This window comes from Colias croceus, chromosome 9 (assembly GCF_905220415.1).
Source record: "Colias croceus chromosome 9, ilColCroc2.1".
NCBI lineage: Eukaryota > Metazoa > Arthropoda > Insecta > Lepidoptera > Pieridae > Colias > Colias croceus.
This window is the reverse complement of record NC_059545.1, coordinates 9,832,764-9,845,163: the sequence shown is the minus strand read 5'-3', so window position 1 is coordinate 9,845,163 and position 12,400 is coordinate 9,832,764. Positions and strand designations below refer to the sequence as shown.

The following is a 12,400-nucleotide window of genomic DNA, read 5'->3' as shown; positions in this document are numbered from 1 at the left end:
CGATCTTAAAGTGTATTAGTGTAAGAACAAGTAATCTTGAACACAGCAATAGGAATTCTAGAAATTAAAGATTTTAACGGATTTTTAATGTGATTTATTCATTTTATTATTTATCCCGATGGTCTCCTGGACATACGATACGTTCACGGGGAGACTGGATTTTAAGTTAACGCCTAAAATAATACAATAGTAAATAGTTAGGTATTCTCTACCAATATAGCACCTAGGTATTGCTCCTGTGTGAGTATATTTTGTACTAGCTTCCGCCCGCGACTCCGTCCGCGCGGATGTCGGTCTTCGCGTGGATGGTTTATTTCTCCATTTTAAGTAACTCTGACAATGACATCTTATAAATATCTATTGGACCCAAATACGGCTAGGCCTATAATAATACACAACGTATATTCGCGGTTCTACAGAACAATCGTTTATGGATAAAACTGAAAAAAATAAGATTAATTTTTTTCTACGTATTTTTCCAGGATAAAAAGTATCCTATTTTACGCCCAAGATAATAAGGTATAATTAACTATACCAAGTTTCGTCGAAATCGAACCGTTAGTTTTCACGTGATGCCTTCACATACGGACAGACAGACAAAAATTTTTTTAATCACATATTTGGGTTTGGTATCGATCCAGTAACACCCCCTGCTATTTATTTTTTCAATATTTTCAATGTACAGAATTGACCCTTCTACAGATTTATTATATGTATAGTATATTTTGTATACGTACGTGTGAGTATAATTAAAGCCTTTTATTAGTGCGGCATTGCGTGCTTATAATAGTGCAAGCATATAATTTTAATGCAAATTTCTTTCCCCGAAGAGTTATATGCATTTCTACAAGGTTGCGGCGCTGTATTTTTCTTTTCCAATTGGATTAAATGTATTGTTTGAAACCAGTAGGTATAATACGTAATCTTTTTAGCGCTTGAGTTCATAAAAAGGGGGCTTAGGTATGTTGGTATTTATGTTACCTACATAAAAAAACGACGTGTGGCACTCGGGGACTGCCGCGGTAAAGCTATTGCATGCTATGCGTCGGAGTGGGGAGCGTGAGGTTTTTTCGTTACGGAATTTCTCGATTCGGTCCCCGCGCTCAAGGCCCGCAATAGAAGCTATGCAATAGCTTAAAAAACATTACGGAATCGCTTAGGTTCCTTCTACTTTAAGTACGAAAAGAAAATATTTAAACTTAAAATTGATAAAATACGTAATTCCGTACGTATACCTACTTATTATAATTTTTTTTTAAATATTTATTTAATCTCCACAAAAAATACACTAGGTAACTTCAAAACACAATAAAATCCTTTCTGTCTTTGTTTCCTCATTATCAATCAACAAAGATGGATTCCAATAAAATCAGTAGCATATCAACAATACGACAGAATGTTTATAAAAACAACACTGATTGCCATATGCATCAGTGAGCTTAATTACAACAAGCATTTACGACGCCCCATTTAAACCGATCAAGTAATTAACCTCTGCTACAATTACCCATTTACTCGTGTCAATTATAAACTCGAATTATTCTTTGTAATTCACAAATCTTTAATTAAAAAAAAACACGACTTGTTTAATAATAAAAATTGCATACGAAATCATTATTGAAACTGGTAAATGTTCACAATTATAATGTTTATTACCCTAAACATTATAAACACATATTTCCCATTTTACTTTGATTTAACCTTTTGAAAGTACATAGTATTTTTTTACTGACATTTATAATTTTATTGAATATATTCAATAAATAATATTCCTCAATATTCTTATACAATATTTAGTACCTAACTAGTAATAATTGTGGATGGCTTAAGGAAAACTGATATTAAAATATGTATTTCTTATAAGTACCTAGTACCTACATATAATTATTATATGAAGTATGTTTAAACATGCAATAAGTAATATTAATTACTAGCTATCCACCCATGTAGTCAGAGGAAATTCCCATTGAAAAAAAAAAAGACGTGTGGCACTCGGGGACTGCCGCGGTAAAGCTATTGCATAGCATGCCTTCGAGCCTCACCTCCGAGCCCACCGGAGTGGGGAGCGTGAGGTTTTTTCGTTACGGAATTTCTCGATTCGGTCCCCACGCTCAAGGCCCGCGATAGAAGCTATGCAATAGCTTAAAATGTTTCAATGCAGTAGAAAGTAGTCTGTCTCACTTTAGTCGCTTGACTATCGTCTGACACAAAAAAATACATTAAAGAATCACTCTATTACAACATGAAAGATAGACAAACAAACAAACTTTCCTTTCATAATCTTAGTAAATATTGCCTCCGCAATAGTAAAAATTATATTAAGATGTTATATTTTATCATATAAGTACACAATATGATAATTAATAATAACAAATGTTACAATGTTAAAGATTTTAAAGTGAAACTTTTATTACATCGTCTCAAACTTTTTGGTCTGTGTAGCGCATGTCGCGTGACGCACGATACATACGATAATTATCGTACAAATACGATAATTTTTAGTTAAATGTCTATAGTGTGAAAAAAAGTTTCACTTTTACCGTGGTTTCATAAAACCACACAACATTTTTTTATCTTGTGTTTTATTATATACAGGGTGTCCCATTATTGGTATACTAAGCGCGAAGGGACTTGTAGCTTTTCATACACTGATCACGTAAAAAATACTTAAACAAAAAAATTACATCAAAAAAAAATTGTCGAAGTATTTTTTTATGTACTCAGCGTATGCAAAACTATAACCTCCTTTGAGCTTAGTGTACCAACAGTAGGACACCCTGTGTATATGTTGAACAATATTAATTATTTTGCCTGTTAATAATGCAACAAAAATAATTGCTAATTATAACTCTTATTAATTGATAAATGTGAATATTGAATAATAAATATATAAATTAAATGTTCATAAGTAAATAAACTTTAACAACAATGCAAAACTGTCTGACATTGCCTTACATTCATTTTAAATAATAAAATAATAAATAAATATAAGATACCCATTTCCATTTAAGATAATAATATGTCCTATAAAGAGATTCTTTTGTAAGAAAAAATAGTTATTATAGATTTTGAAATTACAGAACCAAGTTATACTCAAATCCTTTCAAAGCCATGAGATAAGAAAAAGCTTTTCATAAAAGAAATCTCATTGTTAATTCACAATTATCTGTGAAAATTGTTTTATCCACAATCTTTGCTTAAACATAATTTTTTTATCAAATCTCTGATTTATTCTCAAAAACTGGTAATAAATCATACAGTAAACTTATAAGAAACACTATCAGTTTGAAGATTTTTGATTGATGTGAAACTTTATCAACTTATTAGCAATTTTACTCATTATCTATACTAATATTATAAAGCTGAAGAGTTTGTTTGTTTGAACATGCTTATCTCAGGACCTCTTGATCCGATTTGAAAAATCATTTGGTGTTAGATAACTTATTTATCAAGGAAGGCTTTAGGCTATGTATCATCACATTAAAAGCAACAGGAGCAGAGCCACACAGGTGAAACCGCAGGGCACAGCTAGTATCAAATGTTTTTTAATACATTCTCACATACATGTATTATAATGTCAGCATATAAATTTATAAATACTTTCCTTACAATAAAAATATTTTTCCTTACTGTCCATTTCTTTGTCAGAATAACATGTGTAAAGTGTGATAAGGCTCAAGGAAAAAATTATTACACTAGCTACTCCAGCAGAATAAAAAAAATATATTTGTTCCAACTGAATTTAATATTATGTTTCGTGCATTCATTTTGATTCTTTGTTAAATAATAGGAAGAAATAAGGAGCTATAATAATGCTATGAGTTTGTTTGGTTTACCATTTACCCTGTAACTGTTAACAAGAATAATAATCTAATAAGAAGGTAGTAAGAAAATACATAGGTAGTAAATAAGACAATAATAAAATAAACTTAATATAATATGGAGATTACTTCATTTTCACATTAAACCATGTACAAGAGTACAAAACAATAAAAGATTGTCCAATAGATAATTCTATTGAGGCCTGTTAAAGGTCATTAAATAAGTCAATTACTTATCAAGCACTATTACAGTGAAATAAATTGGATTAAAATAGACACTAGTAATCAAATATACTTATTATAAATGTACCTATGCATTATTATAACATTATAATATTGTTAATATTTTCACTGGCCATTTAAATTTTAACACTTCATTCTTTGCTTTGTATTTGTTATCCCTAAGTCAATATGAAGATTCATTTTGAGCCAAAAATAACAATAACAGCGGCCATAATAGTGTCACTACGATTTTTATAGCACGCGCAATTAAAACCACTTGTTTATCATTTTACAATCAAGGTAGTGTTACGTACGCACATATTTGCGTTTAAAAACAATGAAGTATCAAAGTACTTACAGCGAATATTGTGTTCTGCAACCCAAATGGTATGGGCGTTAATCTCGCGAAAAACACGATCTTGAACGCTTGAGGACCTGAGATCACTTTCAGGAGAGCCCTTGCTGTATCGGACTTCAACAGGCGATCGAGAGGCAGATATGCTCTCAACATTTTGAGAGTAAAATGCGCCACGGCTACTCCGAAATTTGCACTCACTACGACGGTTCCTAAACCTTTCACGATACCGAACAAATAACCACTTGTTATTATCAACACTAAATATCCAATAGTCACTGGAAAACTAACTATTAAAAACAATCCCATAAATAGAAGGAATATTATTCTCGGATCCTGCGCGTCCACCCAATATAAAATTGTCTTTAAATACTCTTTGAAGAAGTATAATATTAAAACTAAACATGTTAATAGTATAATCGAAATAACAATGTTAACTAAGTAACTGTATGTGGTTCTATTATTTATTTTAGCCCAGAAACTTTTCTTTCGCGTTACCGCTGTCGGGTCGGCTTGGCCGTCTTCAATATTCACGATTTCCATTTTGAGCACGTTTTTCTATGTTAATACTTTGATATTTATTTCATGAAGCACGTAAGGACAGCGAATAAAATAGAATATCATTCGCCATGGCCTAGTTTCACGACTGTTTATTTCAGCACGGGATAAAAATTTGAGATCGACCGTGAGCGTAACGTCCTCTGCCAACTCCGAGAATAATATTGAATTAAAACGGGTTGACACTTGACAGATAACAAATCGACACTATCTAACGTCAAATGTATGTTTTGACATCCAGAGTTGCGCCCAAAAATACCTATAAAATATTTGGTACAATAAAGGTTTAACTTCTTCTTTTTATCAATACACATTAAATACAAGCCAATATAAATGTTTATACATATATGTGTAGCATATATAATTATAATAAATTCTTTCACTTTTTTAATTTATTATGCACCACTGTCCACCATACTCAGCATTTGTCCTAGTCATTTGGGTTGCCTGGCAGAGATCGCTGTCAGCGATAAAGCCACCCTCTGTACATTGTTAAATAAGTTATTATGTGTTTTAAATTATTGTCCTATATGGTGTACAATAAACAATTTTTCATTCATTCATTCATTGCTTTTCCTTTATTCTTTATCAGCTATACTAATATTAAAAAAGCTGAAGAGTTTGTTTGTTTGTTTGAACGCGCTAATCTCGGGAACTATAGCCTAAGCAATAGCCTAAATAAGCATAATTAATAACATAGTATTATGGAAAAATATCCCAAGATTACACTACTTTTTCCAGACGCCACGCACTCTTGCACGCACTTAACGTTGACGTTTATAATCAACTAGCGGTCCGCCCCGGCTTCGCCCGTGGTACAATATTACGTTTTCTTGACATAAGAACTATCCTCGTACTTCAAGGAATATAATAAAAAAAGAATTATCGAAATCGGTCCACCCGTTTACGCGTGATGCCGTGACCAAGGAAAACGGGTTTCATTTTTATGCAGGGTGTAATCGTTAAGTGTGCACAGGCGATTATTCCGTAACTATAACAGATATAACAAAACTTTAAACTGATATTGAATGTACTATACCCAAACTTGACCCAAACTAACTATACCTAATGAGTAAAATGTCAATACTTAATAATTTTTTTAAAATAAAACGAGAAATATCCAAAAATGTTACATGAAAGGCTCCCATACATTTTGTATGAAATATGACTATTCCAAACATTTAATATGAAAGGTTTTGCTTTTTATTTGATTGTGTGCTTTATGTACTTCGCTAATTTTAATGAAAGTTCATTTAGAGACTGTAAATATAGCTCGATGTAGAATAAAATGGTATTCCAAATCGAGGATGTCATTTCGAACGTGTTTCGAACATTTGCTTTGAATACAAAATGTATGTGAAATAAAATGTACAGTGCGACATAAAAGAGATGAAATTAATTAATTTGGAACTAATTTTTTTTCATTATCTGGCAACCCTGAATTATCAATGCAGCTGTCAAGTTGAATAAAAATTTGTTGTTTATTTGGTGAAGTTGAGATAAAATTGTTATTTTAAACAAGAAATTTACTAAAAAAAGGAGAAATCATGAAAAAGGTTAAACGTAGCGGTGTCCGTGATGCCATATATAAAGTTTTCATTCGGTGTTTCTCATAATTTCAAGCTGAAAAACGAGAAAAATATTTGGAAAACGTTTACAGACGTACAGCAGATTATACCGGTGAGATTCTATTTATTTTTGCTCAGTACTACGTAAAATAGAATATTCCATTAGTGACGAGTGTTTAATGTACGTATCTATGGCGATTATTACGTTTTTGAAATTTAATTTGAGGTTATTTGTATGTAAACAAAAACTAGTTTTTATAGTGCGACCAGCACAGTTTGAGTCAAGAAGTTATATCCAATCCAACCAGCCTTAAATAGTATAGTGATAACTATTTTCATACAGCTATCTATGAATCCTTACTTGCTACTTACTAGAGTGGACGCAGAGATCCAAAGTGAGTCTTGGCCTCCGACATAAAAAAAAATAGTTTTAAGCTACTAAATAAATATGTTAAATGTACTATTTGATTTTATTCATCTTAATTCGTTTGTTATAGGGGTTTCTGAAAGCACAGTACGCAGGATAGTGGAGCATGGGAGTAAAAATGAAGGAGAATATCTACAAAAAATAAATAAAATTAAGTAGTTTTCAAATCACCTTGTTTTTTTTACCTGACGGACCCAGAAGGAGCGTAATGTGTTTGAGCCTTAGGTTTGAGCTGTATGTATGTATGTTTGTTTGTTCGTATGTTTGATTCTATGTGCGCCTCTGCAGTCTAAATGGCTTGACCGATTTCTATAAACTAATTCCAAATACATTTAAGTAAAATTTGACCTAGGTAGGTCATTTAAAATACTAATGTATTTTTGTCTTAAATTTACACGATGATGAATGAAACAACTTTAAATCGCGGTATTTATTACTTTTTATTTTTTTGATTTTTATTCTATAGTATCAAGATTGCTTGCGTCGCAGTATCAGTGTTGCTATATGAGCGACGGTGGCGCCCTCATTTTTTGTCATCTCTTTTGTGTCGCACTGTATTTGCATCGTGCATCGTGTACTGTGATCGTGTATGACCTTGGCGGGACGTACATCGGGGATGGACCGTGAATAGGGCGTTTTATTAGATTACTTGCTCTGTGGTTATTATGACTTTGACAATCTGTCAAAGAGTCAATCTGTCTCGTGTCAAAATACTTAGGTACCTATTTCTCGGTTCCTCCGACCACGGTGTGAAATCGGAAATTGAAGAAATATTATTTTCTCAACCTCTGATGTAATACGCCAATCATCAGTAACGGCATAGCCGAATTAACTTAATTCCCTAACTATTTATTCATAATAGTAGTTGAGTAGTTCTCTACAAAAACTAACCATGCCGCCGAAGAAAGCAAGTGGTGCTGGAGCCAGCAAGAAGACTGAACAAAAAAAGAAGGAGAAAGTTATTGAAGTAAGTACTATTTGTTGTTGATTTGTGTTGAATTTTGTTTTTCATTTTTTATTATTGTGTTATACAGTTTTTGTTACCTGGGATAGCCTATAATGAGGGTATACAATACCTACAGGATACTATATGAATCTATGTATATCTTATCCACTGAAATATAGGCTTTCATTCAATTGTTTAACTTACTAAATGCTCAGTCTAACTGGATATTTCAACCCAGTCTACTAACAGAACCCAAATGTTTTTATAAATAGAATTTAATCATTAGATATATAATTAAAATGAAATTTCCAGGACAAGACCTTTGGTCTCAAAAACAAAAAAGGTGCAAAGCAACAAAAGTTTATTCAGCAAGTAGAAAAACAAGTAAAAAGTGGAGGTATACACCCCGCGCAGCCTGTACAAGATAAAAAGAAGGAAAAGGAACAAAAACTGAAGGAGCAGAAGGAATTAGCAGCGCTATTCAAACCTGTACAGACACAAAAAGTTGAGAAAGGTATGATGTGACCATATTTTACTTTTATACAATAGTTAAAAATAAAGTCTATTCTCATTGAAATCAAATATCTTTATTTTGCTTGCATATTGTGGTTAGTAAGCTCTTAGATTCTGTTAGATCTGATTTACAATATTGTTAACAAATACTGCCGTTGTAATAGCATGAAAATTTTAAAAATTAATAGCATTTAGAATACCACTTTTATAAATGTTATAGAAATCCCATATATTTCTCTTTATTCATTAAATAATTTATTTTAAAATATCTCAAATGCAGTACCTACCTATGCTAAGTTAACTTCATTAATTATTTTTTGCAGGTACTGACCCAAAATCAGTTGTATGTGCATTCTTCAAGCAAGGACAATGTGCAAAGGGTGATAGGTGTAAATTCTCACACGACTTGACTATAGAAAGAAAGGTATATTACTTTATATTTTTCTTTCTTAAATTTCCTTTTGTAAATTAGTTATAGCCACAAACATTATATGTAATAACTTACAATTACCAATTTATAAGTCATTTACAAACATAAATAGATCGATGTTGTCGAATTTCTTCAAATAAATAAAAATACAAGATATATTTAAATTTTTTATAATGTTACTAGCTTACCACCTGCGGCATCGCCCGCTTTGTCTAAAACCTAATAAATTATATACTAAAACCTTCCTTTTGAATCACTATATCTATTAAAAAAAACTGCATCAAAATCCGTTGCATATTTTTAAAGATTTAAGCAAACAAAGGGACAGAGAAAGCGACTTTGTTTTATACTATGTAGTGATTTACGCTGAAAAACTATATACATTCTGGACCTACAAATGATATAGCTACATTTTTTATACCGTCTTTTAGGCCGAGAAGCGATCACTCTATGTGGATATGCGTGACGATGAAGACAACATGGATAACTGGGATGAGGACAAACTCAAGGAAGTGGTAGAGAAGAAACACGGAGAGGGTAACAAGCAGCGGCCTTCGACTGATATTGTATGTATATTTTTAAAAATTTTTTATTTAATATTGTGGGTACTTTTAAAAAAATATTCTAAACATATATTTATAACAAAAAATATTTCCTACAAGAAATATGAAACCTGTTTATTTTTGATGGCTGAAATCATGTGTACATTACATATTTGAAAAATTTAGTTGTATTTCAGTTATAAACATCTTCATTTAACAAAGTTTTCGAGGATTTAAAATAAGAAGATGTATTTTTAAATTTCAATTATTCATTCCACAGATTTGCAAGCACTTCATCGACGCCGTCGAAAAATCGAAATATGGTTGGTTCTGGGAGTGTCCAGCGGGCACCAAATGTATATACAGGCACGCTTTACCACCAGGCTTTGTGCTCAAACGGGACAAGAAGAAAATGGAAGAGAAAAAGAATGAGATATCTCTTGTCGATTTAATAGAGAGAGAGAGAGCGGCTCTTGGACCCAATCAGACTAAGATCACGCTGGAAACCTTCTTGGCGTGGAAGAAGAAGAAGATTAAAGAGAAACAGGTATGAAAAGGAGTTTTTATTAAGATTTACTATATGGATTGTCAATTTGCCATGTAGGCTTGCAGTTTTTAACAGCTAGGCTTTTAAAGAGATAAAAACATAGTGTATTTGTTCTGATCTTTACAGATTAAAATATTCCGTATACTGTGTGTGTTGAATGTTAATTGTAAAGTCAATTTTGTATATTGCTTTTTTTTAATCGATGATGGTTGATCCAGTGTACTTATAATGCTACCAAACCATTTGATCAACTTCGATGTAAGTTGGACAATGCCGACGATTGATGATTGATATAAATTTTTCAAATTGCTCCCATTGTTTCATAGCCTATTCAAACAAAAGATAGTTGTATTGATTAACAAATTTTAATGCTAATTTCACAGGAACTACTCAACAAAGTTGAAGAACAACGCCGCAGTGACTACAAAGCGGGAAGAGCGGTCGGTCTCTCTGGACGGGAGATGTTCTCGTTCGACCCGGCGATGGCTGCTGATGCTGATGATGATGGAGACGAGGCGTTCGACCTTGGGAAGTTCCATGAGGATGAAGAGGAGAAGGAGGAATATAGGAATATCGAGCTGGAGCTCATCGGCATGGAGGCTTGCGAGGTAGTTATATTAAAAGCTATTGTGAAATTTTATATGGATGTTAAGCATCGTCTTTATTTAGGGAAAACATTAATACTCAACTAATGTTTTCCTTAAATAATTAAATATAGACGAGACATCAAGCATATTCAGCATAGGGGCCGTTCAAGTTTTACGTAAGCAGATTCATAACGATCATTTACCCCCCCCTTGTGAGCAAAAGTATGCAAAGCTCTTACTCCCTCCCCCCATGCTTACGTAAATATTTGTCAACTAATGTATTGTTTTTTTTTTATAATTGTAACATTATAATTATTATAATTTGAAAGATAAGAAAATTGATTAAGGATAGAGATTATATTTTACTGATACCATATTCAACATTGAGTAAGGTCAAAAATACTATATCTTACTAACATAACAAAGTTATTAAAAAAATTTTGCTACATATATTAAATTTCAAATTAACCATTGCCATTTGTGTAAAATAGTAAATAACTAAAAATACTCAACATTAAAATGAAAGATCAAAAAAGTTAAAGCAGTAATATAAGTAAGGCTGGTTGCAGAGCTTGACCGACCATCAGTGCGTACGTCAGTCGCGCTTGTCGTATGAATGGAAATTCATAAAACCGTTCATAGCTAGACCGACCATACGCACGCGTATTGTCATGCGCATTAGTGTCATAGTCATACAATTATTTTTGATGCGTATCGTCAGGACCGACGGTACGCACTGATGGTCGGTCACAGCACATGGCACGTGCACGTTTGAATCAATAACTTTAATGAAAATGTATATGAATTCCAGGTGGACGATTCAGGCACGAAAGCGACTGACGATAGGTTAGAAAAACTAGGTAAAGATCTAGAAAATGGTGACGAGAAGCCACAAGAAGAGAATATGGGCGCTGTGCCAATTAATGAGAACCTCTTCCTCGCTGAGGACCTGGACGAGGAACTGGAAAACCTGGACCTTGATGATTAACCTGTACAGATATTGTAATAAACTTGGTTTATAATGTGGGTGACTTTTATTTGGGTATTTTTGTACTGTGGTTGGTTAAAGTATGTACAAAGAGAAAGGAGATTTAAGAGAGAAATATTTATAGAAATGAGAATACTAAATTTACCATGCATGAATCAATGGAATGATATTTTTTTTTTTTTTATATAAGAGGAGGCAACAGAGCAGACGCGTCACCTGATGTTAAGTGCACTGCGTCGCCCATAGGCACCAACAATGCCGGGGACATTGATAGTGCGTGCTTTAAGGTAGGAGTACGCTCTTTTCTTGAAGGTCCCTAAGTCGTAACGGTTTGGAAACACCGCATGAGGAAGTTCGTTCCATAAACTCGTTGTGCGCGGAAAGAAGCTTCTTTTGAAGCGCGCAGTCGTCGATCGCCAGGAGTCAAGGTGGTGTGGGTGGTATTTTAGTTTGTGGCGTGCGGTACGATGAAGGAACTCAGCGGCAGGTATTGTTCCAAACAGCACTATATAGTATATATAATTTACAGAACATAGCTCAATGGCCTAAATTAACCTGTTGTCGATACTAAATGTGGAGGAAGGAAGGTGGAATTCCTCCATCGAAAAAGGGAGGATCCTCGACCAGTCTACTCGACTGGCCGGCCGTGAAGGCCCCGATGGATGATGTCGGAAAGTTGTATATATAGCTCTGTAGCGAAACATTTCGCTTGCGCGATTCAGAGCGAGGTGTCGCTACACTAAACTCGCATCAATGTAACAAGTAATTCAGGTAGGTGCTGTTTAGTTATTATTAGTGTATAGCCAACTTTCTAATTGTATTTTTAAAAAATACCTTTAAGCTTCTGTCGATATTGCATACAATAGCCATTTTCAGGCCTTACCACTTATTAGCTA

At 33.2% G+C, this 12,400-nt stretch overlaps 2 protein-coding genes and 1 long non-coding RNA gene across 3 annotated transcripts in view; 2 read left to right on the top strand and 1 right to left on the bottom strand.

Moving 5' to 3' along the window:
- The window catches only part of LOC123694162 (transmembrane protein 64), a 28,376-nt gene extending 23,253 nt beyond the window's left edge, over positions 1-5,123 (bottom strand). The window contains exon 1 of the mRNA XM_045639498.1: positions 4,402-5,123. Coding sequence (XP_045495454.1) covers positions 4,402-4,941 — 540 coding nt within the window. The 5' untranslated portion in view covers positions 4,942-5,123. The remainder of the gene's footprint in view (positions 1-4,401) is intronic.
- Positions 5,124-6,334: 1,211 nt separating this feature from the next.
- LOC123694414 lies at positions 6,335-7,058 on the top strand. The gene is made up of 2 exons (XR_006751805.1): positions 6,335-6,636; positions 7,022-7,058. It is a non-coding gene; the product is annotated as an uncharacterized LOC123694414 (long non-coding RNA).
- Positions 7,059-7,678: 620 nt separating this feature from the next.
- Positions 7,679-11,540, top strand: LOC123694530 (zinc finger CCCH domain-containing protein 15 homolog). Its single transcript, XM_045639990.1, has 7 exons — positions 7,679-7,918; positions 8,210-8,411; positions 8,734-8,834; positions 9,272-9,406; positions 9,663-9,929; positions 10,313-10,537; positions 11,328-11,540. Exons 1-7 carry the CDS (start codon positions 7,844-7,846, stop codon positions 11,502-11,504), a joined length of 1,182 nt encoding a protein of 393 aa, XP_045495946.1. The 5' UTR covers positions 7,679-7,843; the 3' UTR covers positions 11,505-11,540.
- Positions 11,541-12,400: the final 860 nt, after the last annotated feature.